The following is a 26,938-nucleotide window of genomic DNA, read 5'->3' as shown; positions in this document are numbered from 1 at the left end:
TAAAATTGAAGTGTGAAGATATTTTGTCAAAGCACCAATTGTCAACCTTAGAATATTGCCGCAATATCGATATCGAGGTAGTTGGTCAAAAATATCGTGATATCTGATTTTCTCCCTATCGCCCTGTGGGGTGTATGGATGGAGGAGGTCGGAGAGGTACTGTGGGGCCAGGGCATGGAGGGATTTGTAGGTGAGAAGGAGGATTTTATATTTGATGCAGGACTTAAATGGGAGCCAGTGAAGGTGGATGAGGGTTGGGGTGTGCTGCCAGTGATTTCATTCATGAGCATTATATTTGACAAATTATAGCTCACCCAGTCTTTTTACCTTTTGAAATACCTGTAATGACCAGTAAAACCAGTAACATGTAGCTTTCTACTTGCCAAAGTAGTGATTGCAGCCTCTACTTCTTTCTGACTATGTTAGCTGAGCTTGTGCTGAATACAAAGAAAGTCATGGTACTTTGAAAATACTGCTTAGATTTGGTCAAATTCACACCAACATCAGAGCATGACAAAATCATCTGTGTCTGAAAACACCCTCGGACCTCAGAGGTGTAAGGTCCACCCCCGACACACAGAGAGGAAGATTAAGGAGCAGTTTAAGAAGCTTCGGCAGTTTCTAGAAGAGGAAGAGGAGGCCAGGATATCTGCTGTGAGGGAGGAAGAGGAGCAGAAGCGTCAGATGATGAAGGAGAAGATGGAGGCTCTGCGCAGAGAGATAGCAGCTCTTTCAGACACAGTCAGAGCCACAGAGGAGCAGCTGAGAGCTGAAGACGTCTCAGTCCTGCAGAACCACAGGGCTGCTGTAGAAAGAGTCCTGCAGCGCCCCCTGCTGGATGATCCACAGCTGCTCTCAGGAGCTCTGATAGACAAGGCCCATAGACTGTATATAAACTGGACCAACAGATCCCGTTGCTCTGGACGGAGACCAGTGAAGGATATTAGAAGCTGAGCGTTACTGAGCAGCCTCCAACTGAGCTTGAAGACGTAGATGTGACGTGAGCAACCTGTCTGAAAGTTGGAAGTCTTCTGGTAGCTGTGCCAAGAGAAATCTCAATCATTCCCAATCTAGCAGAGACGGAGAGCGTAGGTATATGTAAGGAGATAACATAGACACAGGCTAATTATTGATCACTAACATGAATGAAAATAGTTAACATTAGTAATTAAACTTAAACAGCTAATGGAAGTCCAAACTGCCTGAGAGCTTCTCCTGTACTATACGGTAATTCCTCTACTATGAGACAGTAAGTCTCGTGGTTATGACCCAATCGTTAGCCTATTTTTATAAAAACGTCTGCTACGGAGCCATAACGTGAGCTACAAGGTAATGGAGCCTTTTATACATTGTCGTGTTTCTTCAGAAATAAACAACGGACAAATAGAGTCTTTAAACTCTTCAGATGTAAAGTTATTCTCTGTCAAAGTGACGTCAAAATGAATGGCAGTCAATGGGATGCTAACGGGAGGTGATGGCTTGGTAGCATCAGAATGGCGCCATAGGAGGTACGGGTTGTGAGGAGACACTTACCCCCTTGACAAGGCCTAGTCTATATCTACGACGTTCCACTTCTGGGTTTGCTCCGTTGCCGACGGAAATTCCGTCGGATTTCACTCATTTAGGCCGGATATCCGTTGCCTTGGACTTTTTCTCTTTGTGTTGGCGTTCTAACCTCCGGTGGATTTGTGAGGACTATGGTTAACTGCTCCTCAGATCTCTGCAGGGTAAATCCAGACAGCTAGCTAGACTATCTGTCCAATCTGAGTTTTCTGTTGCACAACTAAAACTACTTTTGAACGTCCACATGTTCCACCAAAACAAGTTCCTTCCTGAGACTATTTAGCGGAGGCACCGTGGCTCCGTCCGGAGCTTAGCACCGCCCACGATGATTGTGATTGGATTAAAGAAATGCCAATAAACCATGTTATGTTATTTTTAAATCCTACTGTAAAAATGACAATTTATTTTTGGAAGTCAAATAATTTATTGTAAGACGTGTTGTCCTGCTTTTGTTAAAATAACATTTCCACCATAAAATCACAGTTTAAAAGGGACATTTAATTAACAGTAGAACTGTGTGTGTGTGTGTGTGTGTGTGTGGATTTACTTAATAGTGACATGAAGGTGCATATGTGAAAAACAAATGGCCAAGCTGTAAGGAATTTCAGAAACTTTATTAATTTGCGTCGCCGACGAGGAAAACATTTTTAGAAAGACTTGGGAACAGCATTTTGACGCTAAAAGATAATTACTTCGACCAAAATGTGAATGTTTAGATTTGAATACATAAGGAACACTACTGAGAAGCTACATAATTATATAAAAACCTAAAAAAAAACGAATCAAAAGTATCGAATCGGACTCAGTATCGGCAGATACACAAAATGAATGGCTTCAGAACTGCATCTGGGCCAAATAAACTTGTTGGGACATCCCTAATGTTCACATTAGACCATCACAAAAAATCATAGTGATCATAAAGATGGTGTATTATTTTTTTAAACACTTAAATATAGAGGGTTTTCACCGACATCACGTTCTGGGCGGTAACCTGGATGCGCGGCCATATTGGAGGCACTCAGTGTAAACAACTGAATGGAGTAGTGGAGTATTGTGCACTTTGGATACTTTAATACTTTATGTCTAAACAACAGAAAAGCTCATCAAAACACGTCCAAGATGCAAAGGCATAAAGGTGTGACAGGATGAGGTTTTCCCCTCCCTCTTACCTGTGCACGGGAGTGCGCACCAGCACACCTAGGGCTCATCCCCATTGATTGGGAAAGGTGGGGGTATTATTTAAGCCTGCTGGGTGTGTGGAGACGTGTCCGGGTTGGTGTGCGGTACGTTTTGCCGCTGCGGCACTAACATGAGTTCTTTCATAGAGCCGACCCTGTCTTGGCTGTGGATTTCCCCACGTGGGTAGACGTATACCTGGGCTGCTGGCGTTGGGGGTCTCGGTAAGCTGCATTCCTCCCTGTCTCGACCCATTTGGCGTTACCAAGATCTGACAGTCTTATTTTTTTATAGTGTGGGCCGCTGTGTGCGTGTGCGGAGTGGGTGCCTCCGCTGGGGTCTGAGGGCGGCGTGTCCTGGTAATCGCTGGACCGGGCTGCAGCCTTATACATGCTGCTGCGGGGCTATTGTGGTGCCACAACTAATTAAAGGGCCAGTACTCCCCGGGGCGTTCTTCCCCCGCTGATGCTGTTCCTGGATTCTGGTAAAAATGTTCTGGATTCCGGTAAAAATATTCTGGATATAGCCTAGAGCAGTCTTTTTCAACCTTTTTTGAGCCACGGCACGTTTTTTACATTAAAAAAATCCCGCGGCACACCACCAACCAAAAATGTTACAAAATGACACATTATAGCCCAATAAAATCAGAATCTGCATTTTTCTTTTTTTTTTTAAATGTATCCATCGCTGTTGCAGGCTTACATCAATGATCTCGGCCCTACTGCTTACATCCTGAATTACTGTGGCAGTAATTCTATTGTCTTAAATCAACAAGGTCATTATTGCGCTATACTGCCACCTACTGACACAGAATAGTATTTAATTTCTCTGCCAGTCATCACATTGCAGGGACAGATGCGCAACAATGGCAAATTATTTGCAGTAACTCAATAAAGAAATTTGTTTGGACCAATTAAGTAAAATCTGATAATTTCCCACGGCACACAGGACGCTCTTTCACGGCACACTAGTGTGCCGCGGCACAGTGGTTGAAAATCACCGGCCTAGAGAGTGCTGGATGCAGAGCGTTCTGGACTGATTGGTGTTGGAGCGGATGTAGCTCTCCTGGAGTATAGGCTAAGGGTTGGAAAATTCAGATAACTGTACAAAAGGATTGTTTTAGATCAATGTTGTATATTAACTGTATCTCTGGCATGGTGTGATTTTGTTTGGTTTTTCTCTCTTTTCTTCATTATGCATGGTGGTTTATTGATTTGAATTGTTTTATTATTTTTCTAATATCATCTCTTATCCTGTTAAAAGAAAATATATTGCTATATCCAACATATTTAACTAAATAAAATTGTATATTTTTATAATTTACTTTATTGTCTCTGACCCCTGATTTTGAGAACAAACCTGTGTGCTTTTTAAAGGTCTTGGGCCTATCCCGAGTGGCGTTGTCAGACATTTTTTTTTTAGCTTCTCGAGTGTCATAGGCCACTCGCGTACTGCCACATAGGGAAGGACTTGGACCACAAGAAAAGGCGCGATATTTTGAGAAATTACAGTTTACTGGCGGTGCAGATCCCTACTACTTCCCTACCTACTTCAGTTGCATATCCCGATATAGTTATAGTTATATATATATATATATATATATAGATATAGTCAACTACCTGGTGTTCTCGCCGAGCCCATAGACAGCGGAAGACCTTAAATCCTACAAAAGTTTGGAGGCTTATAACCAAATGGGGTGTGGATGGGTGAGGGAGACGCAGCACCAAGTCATTAACGACCGTTGTGTTGTGAAGCCAAAGTAAGTAATGCGATAACGTCTTTAATCAACCTAACCTTAACTGTATGACATCATTGTGATACTCAAGGTGTAGCCAAGTGACTCGAACGAGACCGAACAAGACAGATTTTTCCCTCGTAGTTCCTGGTTGAGCTTTGCCAACCACAAGCACCTCCTTTCCTCTGACAACTTCTGGCATTCCTCTCCCTGGTTTTTAATAACTTTTATAACGTCTGACCTATTGGTACAACCTAAAACACGCCAATAATTAACCATTTTCCTTGAAGCCGTTGGGGATCTACTTCAGTGCCTGTGCTTTGTTGTGATGTGGAGTACCTCCAACATGGCGCCTTCGGGTCTGATGACGCGTCGTGAAAACCCTCTATAAAATCCTGCCTATCTCTGTTAAGTAATCTAATGCTCTCGGACAGAAACTCTACAGTGGATGATTATATAACAAAAAATCACAAATATAATTTTAAATTGGAAGAAGATGTGGAGAACATGTATTGAGCTGTTGTCCAACAGAAGTGTAACCAGATCATTACCGGTTGTTGAAGGTGTGAGAAAGGTTTAAGGCGTGCCAGGTCTCAGCTGTCACAACAGGGTAAATGTGCGCTCTTTCAAAGCTATTGAAGTCAGACGTTGCACTGACAGAGTAAGCGCCCATGTTGTCGATGAGAAGCCAGTCCCCCACACGCAACTCAGGAATCCAGTAGTTGTCAATTACTTTGTCAGAGCTGTCGCAGGTTGGACCCCAGATAACAGACCGGTATCTCCGCTCGCTGCTCTCAGCAACCTGTGTAGAGCACAATCATTAACATTAGAGATGCACCGATAGACCGGCCGGTGACCGGAATTGTCCGGTTTTCACGTGCTCGGCCATGACCGGCAATCGGCAGGTCATTCTGACATATGGTGATTTCATGCCGGTCAACGCTCCAATTAACTGACAACATAAGTTATACCAGTTACAGTTCTCAAGGACGCACGCACACACGGACGCCACAGCACGGACGCCACAGCACGGACGCCACAGCACGGTCTATTTTTCCTTTCTCTCAACTTTTCCGCCGTGTGTGGTGCGTACCCGCTCGTGGTGTGAAGCGTGTGTCCGCGCTATTCTCCCACATGTAGGAACCTGGTGAATTAACCTGCAACATGTCAGCTGTTTGGGAATTCTTCAGCGTGTGTGCAGAAGATAACAAGTTTACAATATGCAACACCTGCAAGGAGAAAGTAGGGCGTGGAGGGACGACACCAAAAACCTAAATCACATTTCTTTAGTTGATATTGATGTGAAAAGAAGGAAATGGTTCTAACATTGCTCTTTAGATGTGTGTGAATGTCCCACACCAGGAGTAATTTATATAGTTCGATTCTATAGTGATCCATTATCTGTTAAAAAATGTTCTATGTTCTATGCAAAATGTTCTGTTAAAGAAAAGATAGAAAATAAATATGTGTGTGTGCTGTAAAGTGGTTAGAAAAAATGAAATCGGAATCGGCTAAAATCGGTATCAGCTGGTCTAACTCAAAGAAAATCGGAAATCGGAATCGGCCTACAAAGTTGTAAACGGTGCATCTCTAATTAACATACACAATGCACATCACACTAGTTATCATATTCTTGCAGAATCTCTTTTTCTCTCTCTTGCCTGTTTCGGATTATGGGGACGGGATAGATAGAATCGTCCAATATTGGCTTTCTTATGTGGTGACAGGGTTGATATTTACCCTGTGAAGATATGGCTCATAGTTGGAGTGAGCGGGGTCAAAGATAATGCAACTCAGGGAGCCAAACACGCCATCGTTAAGGTAGTACATCATCATTCTGCCAGGGCTGTTTTCCTCACCGTCTGGAAGAAATACATGCACAATAATGAAAGTTACTAAAATGGCAACTATGCAGCATTTTTGCAAAGATGTTGAAATAATAGGAAATTTATAATAAAATGATCTGTGGTCAACCAATTGCAGCAAGGTATCTTAGGTTCTGCACATAGACTGTAAAATATTAATGGACAGAGCATGTGTGACGTCACCCCATTGGTTTGTGGAGAGCTGCTATGAGTCATTGAGTTTGCCGTTGCGGATGTGATGATTTTAGACGAGAGGGAGGAGTGAGGGAGGAGAGAGGGAGGAGCCATAGACTGTTGGGCGCTATCTGACTGTGACGTTAGTTGAGAGTTGGCAACGCTGCTTACACTCTACGTATCATAGCCACGCCCTAAAACACCCCCTGCTTTATCGTCGATTTTAAAATCAACGAGACCATAATTCAAAAAATGAACATTGTTCTGTGTTGCAGAAGACTTAAAACTAGCGATTGAGACCATAAACTCATTATGAAAATGTTTACTGAGGTAATAAACCAAGTGAGAAGTGGGTCACTTTCTCATAGACTTCTACAGAAACCGACCTCCTTTTGCAACCGCACGTGTCGCCCCCTGCTGGAATTCAGATAGAAAGCAGGTTTAAGGCACTTCCGCATTTGCAGCACTTCGCTGAACCGGATGCGTTGTCCATTAATATTATACAGTCAATGGTTCTGCACAAAGTGAGTTACTACAATGCTGCAAGTCAGGCTTGTGCTCACTTAGACAGTGAAAAATCCTTGATTACGCGGCACGTTTTCTTAAAAAGTGCGATGGAATATGCGGGATATTAATGCATTTTATGCGATGAAATTGCAGGAACTTGCAAAAAGTGCGGTTTCATCACGGCTTCATCGCGGGGTTTGCAGCTTTTCGATGATGTTCACGTCGCGTAATAACGTCACTTCATAACGTCACTTCATAACGTCACTTCATAACGTCACTTCATAACGTCACTTCATAACGTCTCTTCATAACGTCACTTCATAACGTCACTTCATAACGTTCCCATGGTAACAGGGGAAAATGGCTGCTCTTGTGTGAAGTAAACGCAACATTTTTCAACTTTCTGCTAAGATATATGTGTGACTTTCTTGCAACGAAAATGCGGGGATTGCATCATGCAAGCCCCGCATTTTTTGTGTGGAAATCGGCAATTTATGCGGCGAAAGATGATTCTCGATGAAGTGGTGCAGTGCCTTAAGACATATCTGATAGCTGTCACCTACACCTTTTGTATTTAAAAGTCAAGATACATTTAAATACAAACCCACATTAGTAAATGTGTTAATACTGGATGCACAACATTCATGTGGCTTCAAAAGACAAATCTATACATTACCGCTATGTTCATCCATATCATCAATGACTACTCTTTTGGCAATGACGTTCGCTGCCAGTGTGAAGGCTGATTCCACGTAGTACCGGCCTGGCTCTGCAATAATCTGCACCCCACTGTCAGGCGGGAAGAATTCATCCAGTGCTCCATTAATCACTTCTGAAAACTAGGAGGGAAAAACACAATGGGCATATTACACAGGGTTTACACCTACACCTTGATATTTCAGACATTTCGCTGAATCTTAAAGTGACCAGTATCACTCATTATAGGCAACAAAGGTAAGTGTAGTAGTAGTCTGGATCAACAGAAGTACATTTCCAGAATAACTGCCTGACATCCCAACCATCCCAACCGACTTCCATTTCCATTTTAAACAATTTGCCAGAACTGTTTTAAATGTATGTATTTTATTATACTGTTGGTATTTCATGTTTTGCTGTATTGTTGTGTGTCTTGTCTTTATGTCTGTCTGCTGGCTGTACAAACAATTATATATATTAATAATAAAGTTACCTTAACCTTACCCTGATCTCACAGAATTCCGTGAAATGAACACAGCCCCTTAACTCAAAATCTGTGGCAGTTTCACGGAATCGCAAAAAATTCCATGATGGGCCCACGGAAGAATGCTGTGAAATGAACACGGCCCCTTAAGTTAAGGAAAAGGTCGTGGGTGGGCTTACGTTTCCATGACACGCGGGAAGAACGGGACGGTTGGCTTTAGATAAAGAAGAACGGGACAGTTGGGTTTAGGGAAAGAAGAACGGGACGGTTGGGTTTAGGAAAAGAAGAACAGGACAGTTGGGTTTAGGAAAAGAAGAACGGGACAGTTGGGTTTAGGAAAAGAAGAACGGGACAGTTGGATTTAGGAAAAGAAGAACGGGACAGTTGGGTTTAGGAAAAGAAGAACGGGACAGTTGGGTTTAGGAAAAGAAGAACAGGACAGTTGGGTTTAGGAAAAGAAGAACGGGACAGTTGGGTTTAGGAAAAGAAGAACGGGACAGTTGGATTTAGGAAAAGAAGAACGGGACAGTTGGGTTTAGGGAAAGAAGAACGGGACGGTTGGGTTTAGGTAAAGAAGAACGGGACAGTTGGGTTTAGGTAAAGAAGAACGGGACGGTTGGGTTTAGGTAAAGAAGAACGGGACAGTTGGGTTTAGGAAAAGAAGAACGGGACAGTTGGGTTTAGGAAAAGAAGAACGGGACAGTTGGGTTTAGGAAAAGAAGAACGGGACAGTTGGGTTTAGGAAAAGAAGAACGGGACGGTTGGGTTTAGGAAAAGAACTCCTCTCTCTGGGTGAACTGTTGCAATTTTCTGAAAGTACTAGTGGGTTCCAAGTTTCTAAACTGGGTAAACAGAGCTGCTGAGAAACCGCATTTGTTCTCTCTTGAATCCCACATTATGTAATTTCTAGGAATTGTTTAGTTTTTTCTGTGGTGAGTGCCAAGAAAGACAGAACGGGTTATACTGCATGTATATTATCACGTTCTGTACCCTAGAGTTTTTCATTGTATATCTGCAGACTTTACTCAGAGCTTTTGTTTCGCAAATAAAGGTTTTTTTCACTATATCGTCTCGTCCATTTTACTTTTCTAGTTTGCATTTAAAAAGCCTTGACAGTCCTAAGGGAATTAGTTGTGCGTCATTCTGTATGTGTCTTTTGTTTTCAAGGTCAAGGTAAACTTTATTATCCCACAAGGGGAAATTCATGTGGTCATTCATTACGCGTCCTTGTCACAACATATTCTCTAAACATATAGACACCACGGACAAGCCAATAAGCATGTATAAAGAAGAGAATAATACTACAGAAATGACAATGACAGAAATCAACAAGAACAATACAAAAAAAAATAATAAACAATACTACAAAAAAGACAAAGACAATCCGACGTCTGACATTTACGATACGAAAAGAAAAAAAAAAAAGAAAAAAAAAAAAAAAAAAACTATAAAATTATCATCAGGTAGCTAAACATTTCAAAAATAATAAGAAAAATTAAGATCTACCATCCAGTTAAAGTGCCAGTGTGGAATTAAAGTGCCTGTGATGTGCTTGGTCATTATACAGTCTGATCGCTGTAGGCACAAATGATTTATTGTACCTTTCCGTTCTAATTCTCTGTTGTAAAATTCTACCAGTTGACCTATTGCTTCTCATAAATTTATGGTGAAGAGGGTGAGTAGGGTCATTAAGGATTTGGTCAGTCTTTTTTAAGATAAGCTCATTGTACAACTGAGCTGCCGACACCTGGTCAATTCCGATGATCCTGCTGGCCATCTTAATCAATCGCTGCAATTTCTTTTGGTCCTTAACATGCATGTTACCAAACACACAGATAAGGCCAAAAGACAGAACACTCTGGAGGATACTTTTGTAAAACATTACAAGGATGTGTCTGTCTAATCTAAAAGTGTTTAGTTTCCTAAGGAAAAACATCCTCTGGTGCAATTTCTTAGTTTTATTCAGTGCACATACATTAAAAGTTAATTTAGAGTCAATTTCAACTCCCAGATATTTGTAGGTTGAGACTCTCTCTACTAGTTCACCATTAATCTTAGAGGGGGGGGGCTGTAATTCTATTTTTGTTAAAATCTATGACCATCTCTTTTGTTTTCTTCACATTTATTTCAAGGAAATTATCAGAACACCATTGAGTAAAACCCTGTAATTCCCCCTGGAATTCATTCACAGAAGAAATGTCAGATTTTAAAAAACCAACCAGTGCTGTGTCGTCAGCGTATTTAAAATAAGTGTGGGCTGAAGAGGAGGCTTGACAGTTATTGGTGTACAATGTATATAAAATAGGTGACAGAACGCACCCTTGTGGTGCCCCTGTGTTTATAATTTTTGAAGATGATATACATGAATTAAATCTGACTTGCTGACTGCGGTTTGTCAAGAAGTCATAAATCCATGAGATCAATTGGGGATTTACTCCCAAATGCACCAATTTTCTCACCAGAAGGTGGGGTTGGTGTTGGGTTTGGGTTTTGCTCCTTTATATGTTTGTTTGACCTGGATAATGAAGGTGCAGAGTAGACCAACATTTACCAACATAGACCAACCATTTTTCTCAATTTTACCTCTTCAAATTTCTCTTGAAAGTCCCCAATCGCAGAAAATCCTCCACCAATATCCAAGAGTCTCATCTGGAATCCCAGCAAATTCTGAAAAAGATATCAATCTTAGTGTGATACTGTTAGCAGCAGCCAGTGGTGGAAGAAACATTCCCATCCTTTTTTAAACCTACATTGTGTAATCGTTTGATTAGTTGGTGGAAGTAATTACACATGAATGAGCACATATCATACAAGAATCAACTCAAAGTATTCTCGTACGTGGAGAATCTGACATTCAGAATCATTCAGAATACATACGAGCGACTCGCTGGAATGACGGCCGCCATGTAGCGCCTCCATCTTTATAATACATTAACCAAAGAGGGACATACCTCCATCTTTATAATACATTAATCAAAGAGAGACATACCTCCATCTTTATAATACATTAACCAAAGAGGGACATACCTCCATCTTTGTAATACATTAATCAAAGAGAGACATACCTCCATCTTTATAATACATTAACCAAAGAGGGACATACCTCCATCTTTAAAATACATTAACCAAAGAGGGACATACCTCCACATTTCGCCCTCTTACACCTATTGGCACCGTGATGAATGCCAGGGGGAGATTACTCGCCACGACAATGCGACAGGCAAAGCAACGAGACCAAAGTTAATATTGGAGAGGCTAGAACAGCTGCGTGTAAACGATGGAGATACTAAGAGATCATTTCGGGTTCGGACACCGTATGAGGAAGGGCTAGAAAGTAGTATTCAGTTGGTTGTCATATACAATTTCACCGCTAGATGGGAGAAATTCTTACACAATGCAGCTTTAAAGAAAGGTACTGATCCCACACTCTGAAAATATTTCAGAAGTAAGTCCTGCATTCAAAAGCTTACTAAAGTAAAAGTATTATCAGCAACATTTACTCAAATTTTCAAAAGTTCCAGTACTCACTATGCAGTAAAATGTTCCCTGTCAGTGTTTTCCTGTTATATCTAAAGGCTCTGACACACCAACCAGACGGCCGACCGTCGGCAGAAAAGCCAGTGTGACTGATCAGTCTCCCTGAGGTCCAAAAAGTGCCTCAGAACACACCGAAGAGACGCCGAATTGAGCGTACATTCTGCACGTGCGCAAGACGTAATATGTCTCCATAACAGCAGGTGACGCTAATCTGTATTGTCGCCCAAAAAATAAAAAACGTAAATGAAGGAGCATCTCTCTAGACCTGGTAAACACAGAGCAGGCTGTCGTCAGTCCTTGTTTTCATCAGAGAGAGGTGATAGTAGTCAAGAAGGATCCTTGTTGTCACTCAGTTGTTGGCAAATGTAGTGGAGTAAAAATAACTATATTTGCATAAAGTTGTATAAAATACAAATTAAACACAGTACTTGAGTAAATGTAGGCTACTTAGTTACATTCACCTACTGGCAGCTAGACGGGGATAACCAGCCAGATCTGCCTGGTTTGATTTCTCCCTGCAGCTCAGGCTGGAAACCTGTACATTTATCTATCCTGCTTCTGTTACAATTTCGCAGGAACCAATCACAAACTGGCTTATCCACCTGGCACGTTATTGGCGGGTTTAAAGGCACTGACACACAGAGATGATTATCGTCCGTCTGACAGTCTGGCGAGGTCGGTGACTCGAGTCTGTTCGGTGTGTTCCGTGCCGTCGTCCGCTGGAGGAGCCGTCGGCCTTCATTTTGGCCGACCTGACATGCTCAGTCGGAGACAGGGCAGTCGGGACTCACCCTGAGCAGCTCCACTGGAGCAGTTGGAGGTTAAGGGCCTTGCTCAAGGGCACCTCAGTGGTGGTGATGAGGGAGGGACAAGCGCTGCTCATTCACTTTCCCCACCCAGATTTTATCTTGTCGGTTTGGGGATTTAACCGGCGACCTCCCGCTCCCAAGCTCGCTGCTGTGTGGATTAGCCAGACCCTCCTCCACAGCGCTGTGGTGGAAGGTCTGGCAATGCGAGACTACTATGACGATGACTTACCGCTATGTCAAAGACACGTCTGGCATCTGCAATGGCCTGTTTGAACGTGGAACCTCCAGTGCAACCGCTGCCTACATGAAAGCTGACCCCTATGACTTCTAGGCCCAGCTCTGCAGCACGTTCCAGCAGCTTACCGACTGACACCAGTCTGGCTCCGAACTTTGAACTGAGTTTTAGCAGCGACTTGGAGTCATCCACTGCGATGCGGAGTACCAGTCTGGAAAGTGATTTGAAAAGACTTTATTGTAACCCAAATTTGACTCGTTGTCAAAGTTTTTTTATATCAGAAATATGGATTTCTTAACAACCAAATTGCCCCAAAATAACTTGGATTCATGCACGTATGTTGTATGGAACCCATACAACATATACATCCATGCATACATGTTCTTCACAGGTAAGATTAATGATTACTTCCATTGAATTCTGGCTGTTGTATTTAATTTCATGGCATTTGACAAAAAAATGTTTAAATGGTTTCAAAACAGCATCAAACTGACCAAACTTTGACATAAACCAGTCTGTGATTCACTCAACATCCTCTGATCTTAACTACTAGTCAAAATAATTCATAATATCTGCTTTTTTTCAAACTCAAAAATTAGGTATGATGTCATTTTATTAGGTTTATTGACCATGAATTAAAAAAAAAACAATGAAAAGAGGGACAAAAATGTTTAAAAAAGCAACAAACGCATAAAAATGCGTCAAAAAAGTCGGAAAAAGTTCCATTGCATCCATGCATTTTTCAACAGTGAGGACAACACAAGGGATAATCAATGTTTTAATAAGAATTTACACTCAACATAGAAGCAAAAGTATCATCAGTTGTTCACTTACTTGGCTTTAGCGTGACAACGAGACATTTTTAGGAGTTCATCCTCACTATCAAAAGTCATCATATCTACTCCATGAGCACAGGCGTATTTGATGTGTGACGGTGGTTTGGTCGTATGTGCGTAAATGATTTTATCAGGTGACGCTCCGAGGGACAAGGCCATCTGGATCTCACCCTGTTTGACCAAAACATGTTTCAATGAGCAAGCTGGGAAGGAAACAACCTTTCTCAATAACAAGGAAAACGGAGAGCTAGAATATCTTAGAAATAGTTCATCAGTACCTTGCTGGCACAGTCGAAACCTGTGTCCAGAGCACTCATCATCCTCAAAACTGCTGCTGTGTTGTTGCACTTCACGGCATAGAAAGGCTTGACTCGCGGTAAGTTAGTAAGCCATCTGAGGTGCCTCTTATACACGCTATCTAGATTTGCCACATAGAATGGCTCTTCATTGTCCTAAAGGAGTAGAGCAAAGTTAACACGTGTAAGAAGTTAACACACACAATTACACAGACAGTCATAGTTTGGGAAAGTGACATGATGTCTCTGATACTCACCATAGAACCAAGCTCTGTTATTTTACTGTCTATGACATCTTTGATGGTCCTTCCATTTTCTAAAATGTCAACGTCACAATTCTCAGGGGACGAAACATGCATGACTGATTCCTTTGTATCTACTGTTCCTGCAAGGTATGAAAAGCAGCAAAAGACAAAAGCATAAAATGTATACGTATTGTTAATGTTAGACTGGATCACAATAAAAAGCATCTATTATTTGTTTATAGCCATTTGTCTACATTATACTTTGTACATAGTAGTCAAAGATCAAAACTGGTACGCACATTTGGCTTACACATTACATCAGATCAGTTTTTCCACCTTACCACGGTCCATGCTCCTCAATATGTCGCAACCATAAAAATCTCAAAATATGAAACAGAACTGGACGTAAGTTTGACAGTAGATACTGACACACACGTCCAACTAACACTCATGAGAACATTTTATTTCGGTCAGTCCTGGCTTCACCCCGCCCAACATAAGCTTAGTAGCCTTCTTCTGATTGGGTGGGCAGCCTAAACCCGTGTCCAAAGTCTCCCATTGCCCACCCCCTCTTCTCAACGTGTTCAGGCCAATGGCAGTCTATGATTCAGGCCTTATTTTTTATTTATTTTTTACAACCTTTCACATGGATGTGTTAAGACCGAAGGTTCAGGCCAGGCCGTACGATTAGGCCAAATGTTTGTGCCATGTCACTGACAAACCTTGGGCCACTAATGCACTTCTCTAACCTCTATGCTACCAACCTCCCAACTTGCCCACCTATTATTTCTACAAGCCGACCCTAATATAGCAGGCTAAAACCGGCCCTGATGAACAGATGGATCACATTTCTACAGAGACAAACTGGCAAGTCTGCTTGGGAGTGGTCTTGCATTAACAGACCTACCCCCATAGCGCTGTGGAGTCAGGTCTGGCTTCACTACTCGTACATTCTGGGATAGGAGAAAAAAAACGCTGGGTTGTTTGCATTTCTTTAAACCAATCACAATCGCCTTGGGCGGGGCGCTAAGCTCCAGACGCAGCGACGGTGCCTCTGCAAGATAGCCTCGGGAAGGAACTTCTTTTGGTGGAACATTTGTACCAAGCAAAAGAAAAGGCCACATACAATACAGTATAGTTACAATACCGTAATGTGAGCTATTTTAATTAGCTGTATACATGCTTAAACCTCATTAGCTCTTACCAGTGTATCTCCGTGTGTACTTCGTCCACAGCAATCCCACCAATCAGTCCCCAAAATGTCCCAGTTAGAGAGGAAATGCAGTAAACATATTCTTTATAAATCTTTACAATCATTCATTGAAAGAACCAAGCAGGCCTGCACTATTGCATGATCTAAATTTTGTTTTGGTGCTTGCTCCCAGGACCAACTCAGGCTCTGTTTACACGAATACGCTCGCGAGTGAAAACGACAAAATATTTTATCAGCTGTGCCTTTCGTTTAGACGGCGACGGCGTTTTTGAGGCTTAAAAACGCAAAAAAAGCGAAACCACCCTCCAGAGTGGAAATCTTAAAAACGCTCCACCGTCACGTTCCCGTCTAAAGGGTAAAAACATAGTGTGTGTGTGTGTGCCGTGTGTGTATGTGTGTGCCCTGTGTGTGTGTCCTGTGTGTGTGTGTGTTAGTGCGAGTAAGAGTGTGTGTGTCTGTCTGTCTGTGTGTGTGTGTGTGTGCGTGTCTGTGTGTGCCATGTGTGTGTGTCCTGTGTGTGCGTGCGTGTTAGTGCGAGTAAGAGTGTGTCTGTCTGTCTGTGTGTGTGTGTGTGTGTGTGTGCCGTGTGTGTATGTGTCTGTGTGTGCGTGTCTGTGTGTGCCATGTGTGTTTGGAGCAATAACTCCACCTCCTCGTCTGTCTAGACAGAATTATCATCTTGTGTTGTTCTCTTGGCGCTACTAGTGAGAGAAGTAGAAGGAAGGTTCTACGTTGTCGCGTGGACTTGGTGGTGTTGTGTGTCAGTGCTTCACACCACCTAGCCGCCTGGCGTGCATACTACGTCCAATTTCTAGGGCTGCCACCTCTTAGTCGATTAGTCGACTAATCGGTCGTTTTGGGTCTTAGTCGACTAAGATTTCTTTATGCTTATTCATGCTTAATTACTCATTTCCAAGAAACTTATGAGCACATTTCTGGTAAGCACAAGATTTAAAGTGGTGCTTTTGCAGGATTAATTGTGGAGAAACTCAGTTTTACAGATGGTTCATTAACTACATTTATATTGTGCTTTTCTAGTCTTAACCACCTCTCAAAGAGCACAGCTCTGTCGATTACATCAACTAATCGATTAATCCACAAAATCATATAAGTGTTAGTCGACTAAGAATTTCTTTAGTCGAGGACAGCCCTACCAATTTCACACACTTTTGCGTCACCATATGCACGCAGATTTCCCCCCCAAAACGCTCGTCTAAATGCGGAATAAGTGAGAACGCAACGCCACTTTTGCGTTTTCTCTTCAGATCGTTTCCGTCTAAACATACAACATGGCCTCAGTGTAGTCGTTTTTTTGAATTACAATAAATCTATTTTATTAAACTCTGTCTGAAGTTTCTGTAGTAGATATGGATATGTGTGTGAGAGGACATCTGGGAGATCTGGCTCAGTTAAGGGTCTTTCTCCCACAGTAACCGTTAGGGTTGGGTACCAAAACGCGGAGCCAATAGGGCACCAGTTCAGACGTAAACAGTAATAAATAGACCGAATAAGAACGAAAATTTTGCTGCCTCATTTCGGTGCCTGACTTAATTTTTTTCCAGAAGCATCGCTGCACGGGACGCTACGTTACCGTTAGCTAGCAGCTGGATTAAACCCAATGGTTAAAATGCTGACAGCTCACGTTAAGCGGTGTAAAGTGTGACTGTGTTTCCCTGTAGAGGATCCAACAGCGGGACGTTAACAGTCTGACTGCAGCTGACGCTGTCTGAACAACACAGACGGTGCGTTCACTTGAAACTCGCCAGCCTCGTGGTGCATTCAAAGTTATAGTAAAATACCCTTTTCCCATCTGGTGCTTGTTTTTGTCATTTACCAGCAATTCACTGGTGAAATAAGTCATTGTTATAAGTAGAGATGCACCGATAGACCGGCTGGTGACCAGAATTGGCCGGTTTTCACGTGCTCCGCCATGACCGGCAACCGGCAGGTCAGTCTGACATATGGTGATTTCATGCCGGTCAACGCTCCAATTAACTGACAACATAAGTTATACCAGTTACAGTTCTCAAGGACGCACGCACAGCACGGACGCCACAGCACGCTCTCTTTGTCCTTTCTCTCAACTTCTCCGCCGTGTGTGGCGCGTACCCGCTCGCAGTGTGAAGCGTGTCGGCGCTATTCTCCACATTTAGGGAACCTCATGAATTAACCTGCAACATGTCAGCTGTTTGGGAATTCTTCAGCGTGTGTGCAGAAGATAACAAGTTTACAATATGCAACACCTGCAAGGAGAAAGTAGGGCGTGGAGGGACGACACCAAAAACCTAAATCACATTTCTTTAGTTGATATTGATGTGAAAAGAAGGAAATGGTTCTAACATTGCTCTTTAGATGTGTGTGAATGTCCCACACCAGGAGTAATTTATATAGTTCTATTTTATAGTGATCCATTATCTGTCCAACACATGTTCTATTAAAGAAAAGTTGCAATTGGTGCATCTCTAGTTATCAGTCAGTTATAAGTTAATTACATTATTAATCAATCATTTAATTTTGACCATATGGCCTTAGCCATAAACAAGTTCTTTAATGTTACCAACTGTCGTTTTGTGCTCCTTTTATATTTTATATTATATATATATTATAAATATATATATTTCGGCTCAGGCACCGTTTTTAAAGCCGGTATACGATAGCCAACCTTAGAAACCGTCCTAACTTGGAGTTACACTGCTTGATGGTTGAGATTCTTGATTCTTTTCCAACTAACCCAAGAATTAAAATGACAAGCAGCAATTACAAAAAAAATTTTTTTTATTAGTATCTCCCTCTTTACAATACAACAAAAATCAGAAGAAAAAAGAACTTTGTGATGTGTTTCTGGACACAAAACAAGATATGGTGGCAATTAGGATGTTTCTTTTCATTTCTAAATCTGCAGACCTTCATTTCTAGACTAGATTTGAAGATTTTAGTCAGTGAGTGTAACTGAGTGTTAATCCTCTAATTATGCTTGCCATTAGGGAGTTACGATGTGTGTACTGGGCCTGACTGTCAACAGCTATTCCTGGTCCTTAAAATTCTCAAATGTAATTAATTTTCACTGGTGGAGTGGGTCAACACCAGGGCAGGTTTCTGAGTTTGATGGGGAGTCTTCTCAGCGAGCACACACACATCTCAGACACAGGAAGCGAGGCCGGGGAGCAGACAAACATCGTTGTCAGATTCAGATCTTACTTCTTGCCGGATTTCTTGATGCCACTGGAGCCTGGAAGGAAAAAACAGGAAACTTTAAAAATTCTGGCTGAACTTTTTGTCTTTAGTTTGTACCATAGACCGTACAATTAATGGACAGCGACGCCCGTAGACTTGCAACGGAGACCAGTGAAGGATATTAGAAGTCTCTTTCCCGGTGATGGCTGAGCGTTACTGAGCAGCCTCCAACTGAGCTTGAAGACGTAGATGTGACGTGAGCAACCTGTCTGAAAGTTGGAAGTCTTCTGGTAGCTGTGCCAAGAGAAATCTCAATCATTCCCAATCTAGCAGAGACGGAGAGCGTAGGTATATGTAAGGAGATAACATAGACACAGGCTAATTATTGATCACTAAAATGATAGTTAACATTAGTAATTAAACTTAAACAGCTAATGGAAGTCCAAACTGTCTGAGAGCTTCTCCTGTACTATACGGTAATTCCTCTACTATGAGACAGTAAGTCTCGTGGTTATGACCCAATCGTTAGCCTATTTTTATAAAAACGTCTGCTACGGAGCCATAACGTGAGGTACAAGGTAATGGAGCCTTTTATACATTGTCGTGTTTCTTTAGAAATAAACAATGGACAAATAGAGTCTTTAAACTCTTCAGATGTAAAGTTATTCTCTGTCAAAGTGACGTCAGAATGAATGGCAGTCAATGGGATGCTAACGGGGGGTGATGGCTTGGTAGCATCAAAATGGCGCCATAGGAGCTACGCTCTGTGGAGGCTGGTTTACCGCCTTGGTTTGTACAGAACTCTTTGTTTGTATTTAAAAGGCAGACTTCACAACAAAAGAAGTTGTTTTGATTTCATATGAACTATTACATTTGAGGTTGAATTGGTCACACGACCCTTTAAGTAAAAGTAGAAAAACCACGGTGTAGAAATACTCACAAGTCAAAATTCATGCATTCAAAATTTTAATTAAAATCTACTTAAAGAATACCAAAAGCACTCACTCTGCAGAATGGGCGGTTTCAGGATAGTGTATGTTATATTATTGGACTATAATTATTAACGCGTTAATATCTACATTAACTTAATGTTGCAGCTGCTGAAGATGGGACTGATGTTAATAATTTAATAATTATTTTTTGTGAAAAGTAACTAATGCTGTCAAATACATGTAGCGGAGTACAATCTTAATATAGTAGTACATATGGATGTGAGTACTGTATTAAGATAGACTTCTCTTAACCCTCGTCTGGTCCTCCCGCCCACTAACACTAAAAACATTTTTACGTTTTTTAACGTTTTTTCGTCGTTTGTTACTTTTTTCCAAGTTTTTTTTCTCCCTTTTCCTGATGTTCACTTCTTTTCTTTGCTTTTTTGATGTTTTGGGGTTTTTCAACGTTCTTATAAAATCTTGTTTTCAAATGCTATAAAATTGAATAAACACCCAAAATTCAATTAAAGTAATAATTTTACTTCATATTACATCCATAGAACATTGTATGCAGGGGTTAAATTGGGATTTGTTATGTGGGGGGCTCTCCCTGGGGGGGGGGGTCCATTGCAGTATTGAATAATTGGAGCTCAGACGCAATTTTGTAATATTCTCAATTTCTGATCCTCTGAATAAAAACAGAACATTGGAAAAACAGTTTAAAGATCCAATTTTTTAATTTGTCAAGGTGAAAAACAAATATGAAAAATTTGATATTTTAACCCATTTTTCTGTTTTTCCAAATGTCCGTTTGTGCTTCGAAAATTGAACTGGTAGCTAAGTGTTACACTGACCCTGCCAGCCTGCGTAACGTAGCTACGTTACTCACCATCAAGCGACTGTTAGCTTCAGCTGGCTAACGTTAGCTGTCAACCTCCCGACTTACGGTTACCGCTAGCTAGCTAGTGATCTAGCGAGGATTAGCCCTTCAGACCACAGTGGACTTTCTCCATCCAAACTCCCGACTGGACCTTCGTCTGCCACAACTGCCAGACTCTTTCAAATACACACACTCCCCGTCTCCGCCGACCACTTGGTTGTGTTGGTCAGCTTAAGCCAGCTAGATTCTGTTAGCTTCCACCTACTGACGGCTCGCCCAGCACATCTTTTCGCTGTAGAGCTCTTTTAGCCATGTTTACCGGCTCAACACTAAGTTAGCGTTGGCCACTACCTCTCTGCACTGCCGAAAATGGTGCTCCTAAAATATTCCTCACTGCAACTTATCAACGTCGTCTGCTACGTCGCTTCAGCTTGCATTGCCAACATAAAATAAAAATATTGTCCCGTTGTCAACTTCAGCTAAGAAGATAGTTCGCCCCCACACGTCCAAAATTCTTATTCAGATAACCCTCCACAACGATTGCAGGCTCTCTGGTGGAGCTCTGCTCTGAATGAAGTTACATGGTGACAAATTAATGGACCACTTGCGGAGTGATATGAGGACATGAATCAGAGGCACAAAAAACGTTGACAGCAGTGACCGGTCATTATGTTTACCCATACCTCCGACCCGTGGCTTGCGACCCCCCCCCCCCAAAAAAAAACCCGGATTTGCATGATTTACGAGAGCTTAATTTTCAGGTCGGAAAAGCCGGATTTTCGGATTTATTTTTGATGTTTTTTGGGGTTTTTGTTCTTCGCTTTTTGATGTTCTGGAGTTCTTCAACGTTCTTATAAAATCTTGTTTTCAAATGCTATAAAATTGAATAAAAACACCCAAAAGCAATGAAAGTAGTGAACTGATCATTTCTTTTACTAGTAAAGAGCGTTGTAGAGAACCATCCACGTTATATTTCTGGACATTTTGGTTGATAGAAACCCAAATTCCTGATATAGAAACTTTGAGAAAATGGGTCAGATTTCAGTCAGCGTCCCATTCATGTCTTCTACTTCTCTGGTCTTACCTAGAGGTCCTTTTCCTGAAGCTTTGGCCTTCAACGCCTCCAGGGCCTTCTGTTCTTCCTTCTGTTTCTGCTTGAAGGCGACATCATCCTGCAACACAGTTCACAATCCGTTGACTAAAATATTACCAGGACGTCTTATGGCTTAAGCATTCCTCTTCAGTTTGGGCTGCAGCCAACATTTATTAAAGCTCCATTATGTAAGAATTTCTCCCATCTAGCGGTGAAATTGTATCTGACAACCGACTGATTACTTTCTAGGCCTTCCTCCTACGGTGGCCAAACCCGAAATGATCTTAGTATCTCCATCGTCAGACTGATCTCATGAAATGGCGTACGTATGACTTTGACGCCAATCCGTCTGCCGTTATTGGCGTGTTATCAAGACGCATACTCGCTTTTTAGCGCGTTTATCAACGCCGTTTGGCCTCCATTGACTTACATATCCTTGCATTTGCGTGTGAATTTACGCCGTAGCGAGTAGTATGAAAGGGCGAAAATCAGCGTAGGGAGGTTGGTCGGGGGGGGTGGATGGGTCAAACACAGGACTTTCACCCAGGAGACCGGGGATCATGTCCCGCGTGTCACGTTTCCTAAACCCAACCGTTTTTTCTTTTCCCCCGCCTGTGACGTTAAAACCAACCGTAGCCTTGCGATAACACGCCATGTGGCTTTAGAAAGTGGCGTGTGCGTTTACGCGAAGTCATGATGCCACGTTGCCATTGTTAACACGCAGCTGTTCTAGCCTCTCCAATATTAACTTTGGTCTTGTTGCTTTGCCTGTCGCGTTGTCATTTTAATTCTCTTTTTCGCTTCCCTGGCGAGTAATCTCCCCCTGGCATTCATCACGGTGCCACTTAGTGTAAGAGGGCGAAATGTGGAGGTATGTCCCTCTTTGGTTAATGTATTATAAAGATGGAGGTATATTGACTTAAGAATAGGGATGTAATGATTACCGGTGTAACAGTAAACCACGATAACAATGTTGATAACAATTACCGTTTCCATTTGAAATATTATTATCACGGTGGATTACCACGGTGTGGAAACCTGTGTTTAATCCTTCCCAGCTTCATCGGCGGCGCCCTGCGTAGCTGACAACGTGCGTTTCTTCAAGTTGGAGTCATGGCGTGAGGAGATGACAGCGCTCAGGACATTTGATGTTAAAAGTTGCACTTTTGATAAGGTTTTACCTATATTTTCTTAATATACTAAACACTGTTACACTTTTTGAAAACTATTTCAGCTTGTGTAGGCCTATCAGTGCTTTCTGAACATATTAAACACACTTTTAAAGGAATACGCCGACTTATTGATTTGTAGAGTCACAGGATGTACAAATAAGCATCTTCTAACCGTATACTAAGTGGGAACTATATTCTCAGAAAGTGGAAGCAGCTGCTACTTGGGCGGAGTGATTACCACAACACCGAAAAGCACAGTTACTTCCGTCAACAAAACCAATGTTCTGATTTGTATAGTCACAGGGTGTACAAATAATGCCATGATCACCAGTCAAGTTCGCTACTAACTAGCTATTCACATTGGTTTTGTTGACGGAATAACTGTGCTTCTCGGTGTTGCGCTAATCACTACGCCCAAGTAGCAGTGCTTCCACTGTCTGAGAATATAGTTCCCAGTTAGTTTACGGTTAGAAGACGGCTGTGTGTCATGTGATCTTGTTATTTGTACATCCTGTGACTCTACAAATCACAACATGTAAATAGGAACATGTTGGCATTATTTTGTCACTTATTCGGAGCAGTCGGCTAGTTGGAGCCAGTTACCTCCAGGATCTGTGCTAAGCTAGGCTAGATGGAGCCGGTTACCTCCAGGATCTGTGCTAGGCTAAGCTAATGCTGGGTGCGTCAGACAGTTTCAGCACACACGGAGATGAGAAGGGTATGTATCGGGGGGTTACTGTGAATAAGCTAAAGTCCCAATAAGTCGGCGTGTTCCTTTAAAAATACCGCAATAAATACCAGATAGTATTTCTTAGATATGTAGGCATCATACCAAGAAAATTCCTGAATATTAACAGAGATACCCCATTATGTTGTGAGCAGTAGGACTACGTGTGCGGTTGGCAAACTAGTGTCTAATCTGTCTGTGTTTATGTGTCTGTCCAGGGCTGGCACATGTTCACGTTAAGAAGCGTGTGCATGCACGTGCACCTCGGTCACACGCACAGTGTCCCGGATTTAGTTCCAGGAAAATCTGGTCACCCTACTTAGTTAACAAATGGCGTTTTTCCATTACATGGTACCTTCTCGACTCGCCTCGACACACTGTGCGTCCGTTTTCCATTGCAGATTTTAGTACCGCCTCAGCGTGGCTGGTCGTCTTATATGCCGGCTCGACGCACAAGTATAAACATCAGGCCACTTGATCTTGTTTTACAGGTCTGTGGAGGTTCCACACAGAGCTTTCGCCATAGCCTATAAGTGGCCTGACGTTTATACTTGTGCGCTGGTGTGTGCGTCGAGCCGGCATGTGTGTGTGTGTACGTAGGCTACGGCGAAAGCTCTGCCTGGAGCCTCCGCAGGACTGTAAAACAAGCTCAAGTGGCCTGATGTTTATACTTGTGCGCTGGTGTGTGCGTTGAGCGCCGCAGTAAACTGCCGTGACCTAACGTACACACACAGAACGTGGAAGGTGTGTTGATGCCAGAAGACACATTCAGTTTCTAAAGAAGCTGGAGGCAGCAAAAAAAAAAACACAGCTGGCTAAACTGTTTAAAATAGCGGGTTTGTTCAGGACGCCCCCGTCTGTCGCTTTCACGTCACCTTTTCGGCTCGCCTCAGCTCGCTGGGAACCTCGACTGAGGAGGTACTACATAAAGTACCTGTTGGCAGGTACCAGGGACTTTTTTTCGTAATGAAAACCAAAAAAGGCGAGTAGAGTCGAGGCGAGTCGAGCAGGTACCATGTGATGGAAAAGCGCCAAAAATTCATCATTACAGTGTGCGAGGAAACTTACGTCATCCATGTCCTTAGACTGTTTCTTGGGCGCCTTCAGTGGTTTCTTTTTGCCTCCTGTGGAAAATAAAAAATATTTAAGCTCACTGGCCTGTTAAAATAGCTGTATCCACTGGACAAAGAGGCCTCCTCTACAGCAGTTTTCACATTTTAGATTTACATTGGTGTTAAATTCGTGCACCTGCTGCGTAAAGAGAAGGAATCAAGACTTTGCTTAGCTTAACGCTAGCTGTTATAAGTTCATACGACGAATGTCCCAGACGACCGCAGTGATTTTTGGTACATGATCTAGAAACGTTGTTTCTTCTATATATAAATTTCCTGACAACAAAAACACATTCATGCGGCAGATATGTCATGCAGTTTGGTGAAAAAAAGAGAACGTTAACAGGATCGAGCTGCCGTTCGCATGCGTTAGCTTGTTAGCTAAGGCTAGCTAGGCTTGTTATTACTGAGGCTCGAACTGCCGTTCGCAGGCGTTAGCTTGCTAGCTAGCGTTAGCTTGTTATTACTCAGGCTCGAGCTGCCGTTAGTAGTCGTTAGCTTGTTATCACTCAGGCTCGAGCTGCCGTTAGTAGTCGTTAGCTTGTTATCACTCAGGCTCGAGCTGCCGTTAGTAGTCGTAAGCTTGTTGTCATTCAGGCTCGAGCTGCCGTTAGTAGTCGTAAGCTTGTTGTCACTCAGTCTCGAGCTGCCGTTAGTAGTCGTTAGCTTGTTATAACTAAGGCTCAAGCTGCTGTTCGCAGCCTAACGAGCTAATGGCAGCTCAAATGTTAGCTAGCAAGCTAACGGCTTGTTATCACTCAGACTCGAGCTGCCATTCGCAGCCGTTAGCGTGCTAGCTAACAAGCTAACGGCTTGTGTATATATCTATGACGGTCTGTTATCACTCAGGCTCGAGCTGCCGTTAGCTTGCTAGCAAACAAGCTAACGGCTTGTTATCACGCAGGCTCGAGCTGCCGTTAGCTTGCTAGCTAACAAGCTAACGGCTTGTTATCACTCAGGCTCGAGCTGCCGTTAGCAGCCTTTAGCTGCCGTTAGCTTGCTAGCTAACGTTAATCCACCCAGTAAGAGTAAAACACGCTACGCTGAGTTTTGTCAAGTTGTCAAAATGAATATTTTATGATGAACGTCAGATAAAACGAAGTCTCACCTTCTCTGCCAGACATGTTTACAATTCGTCACGTTGGTTTGAATGTAAGAAAAAAACGGTATTATTTGCTGCGAATGCAGCTCTTTCTCATCCGCGCTGTCAGGACCCCGGCAGTGAACTCTGAACCGGAAATAGAATGACCTTTAGGTGCCTGACCGAATCGACCATATTGGTTTTATTTGACATCAAGATGCTAACTAATCAGCCAAAAGAAACTGCCTCCGTGTGACAAGAATGTTATGACAACATTGAAGAAAACAGGTATGCTAATTGTTCTATTTTGATATGTGAGTGACATTATCTTAGGCTTTTTATACGGCTAAAAAGTCAGTTTACCGGCAACTGTTAGCAACATGGAGCTAACAGCTAGCTTAGCTACTTGGGAATAGAACAGGGAAACAGTTGATTAACCTTGGAGGAAAATAGTTAAAATGTTAAGTTACTAATGACATTAGGCCCTGTAAACTTTATCCTCCTTCAGTTTGTCTGGTTGGTCATCATATCAGTCAGAATTAGTATTATATGTTATAAAATGCCATTTTATTCAATATTAAATAAACACATAACTAAATAAACATGGTAATGAACCAAAATATACACCCTAAAATAAATAAATGGAGCAATATATATAGTATAGCGTTACAAATACATGTGTTTTTATTTTAAGGACGTTTTGTGTACAAATAGGCTTTGCCATGTGGTTATTTCATATATAAATTAATTGATCTACTAGAAAACATGCTATATTGTGATTATCTATATCAGGATAGACGAATTTGGCATATCGCCCAGCTTTACTCTGTTGCCAGTTTATTAGGTGCATTTTAGGAAAAATGCAGAAACTTATTTTGGATCTAATTGTAATTAATAGCCTATGTGCCATTGCATTAAAGTAGATGGGACCTACATTTTTCAATAATATCATTTAATCAAATTTGAAATGCTGAGATTGTACCAGATGTAATAGAAGCTGGACTCTAGTTCAGTAGTCACAATTCTTTGACACAGCAGCACATCTCTCGCTGATTGTTTAAAGGTCCCATGGCATGAAAATGTCACTTTCTGAGGTTTTTTAACATTAATGTGAGTTCCCCCAGCCTGCCTATGGTCCCCCAGTGGCTAGAAATGGTGATAGGTGTAAACCGAGCCCTGGGTATCCTGCTCTGCCTTTGAGAAAATGAAAGCTCAGATGGACCAATCAGGAATCTTCCCTTTATGACGTCATAAAAAGCTACAGTATTAGGGGACCACTAAGGTCTATATAAAAGAGACTTCAGATACAGTATTAGGGGACCACTAAGGTCTATATAAAAGAGACTTCAGATACAGTATTAGGGGACCACTAAGGTCTATATAAAGAGACTTCAGA

At 42.1% G+C, this 26,938-nt stretch overlaps 3 protein-coding genes and 1 long non-coding RNA gene across 6 annotated transcripts in view; 2 read left to right on the top strand and 2 right to left on the bottom strand.

Annotated features, from left to right (window-relative positions):
* The first annotated feature begins 4,161 nt into the window (after window positions 1–4,161).
* Window positions 4,162–12,079, top strand: LOC116053781. The gene is made up of 3 exons (XR_004105934.2): window positions 4,162–4,171; window positions 5,958–5,959; window positions 11,845–12,079. It is a non-coding gene; the product is annotated as an uncharacterized LOC116053781 (long non-coding RNA).
* On the bottom strand, window positions 4,778–14,627 carry LOC116053777 (ornithine decarboxylase-like). 2 transcript variants are annotated; one of them, XM_031304938.2, is made up of 9 exons: window positions 14,500–14,627; window positions 14,171–14,298; window positions 13,896–14,069; window positions 13,616–13,788; window positions 12,776–12,992; window positions 10,784–10,867; window positions 7,697–7,859; window positions 6,215–6,336; window positions 4,778–5,276 (listed from the first exon to the last, which is right to left on the bottom strand). In XM_031304938.2, the coding sequence occupies exons 1-9, from the start codon at window positions 14,507–14,509 to the stop codon at window positions 5,022–5,024; spliced, it is 1,326 nt and encodes a 441-aa protein (XP_031160798.1). In that variant the 5' UTR covers window positions 14,510–14,627; the 3' UTR covers window positions 4,778–5,021. The 2 variants fall into 2 exon arrangements, with proteins under 2 accessions (XP_031160798.1, XP_031160799.1); XM_031304939.2 differs by having other exon boundaries at window positions 14,458–14,626.
* Window positions 14,628–18,128: 3,501 nt separating this feature from the next.
* Window positions 18,129–25,695, bottom strand: tma7 (translation machinery associated 7 homolog). The gene is made up of 4 exons (XM_031304941.2): window positions 25,570–25,695; window positions 24,418–24,473; window positions 21,442–21,529; window positions 18,129–18,600 (listed from the first exon to the last, which is right to left on the bottom strand). Exons 1-4 carry the CDS (start codon window positions 25,583–25,585, stop codon window positions 18,566–18,568), a joined length of 195 nt encoding a protein of 64 aa, XP_031160801.1. The 5' UTR covers window positions 25,586–25,695; the 3' UTR covers window positions 18,129–18,565.
* A 9-nt stretch (window positions 25,696–25,704) lies between these two features.
* ccdc51 (coiled-coil domain containing 51) overlaps window positions 25,705–26,938 on the top strand; it is a 16,767-nt gene continuing 15,533 nt past the window's right edge. For both annotated transcript variants that reach the window (XM_036002133.1, XM_031304937.2), the window contains exon 1: window positions 25,705–25,830. The gene's annotated coding sequence lies outside the window, so the exon portion shown is untranslated. The remainder of the gene's footprint in view (window positions 25,831–26,938) is intronic.

The sequence above is a fragment of the Sander lucioperca genome, chromosome 6, assembly GCF_008315115.2.
Source record: "Sander lucioperca isolate FBNREF2018 chromosome 6, SLUC_FBN_1.2, whole genome shotgun sequence".
Classification (NCBI taxonomy): domain Eukaryota; kingdom Metazoa; phylum Chordata; class Actinopteri; order Perciformes; family Percidae; genus Sander; species Sander lucioperca.
The sequence above is the reverse complement of the archived record's forward strand: the minus strand, read 5'-3'. Positions and strand labels throughout refer to the sequence as shown.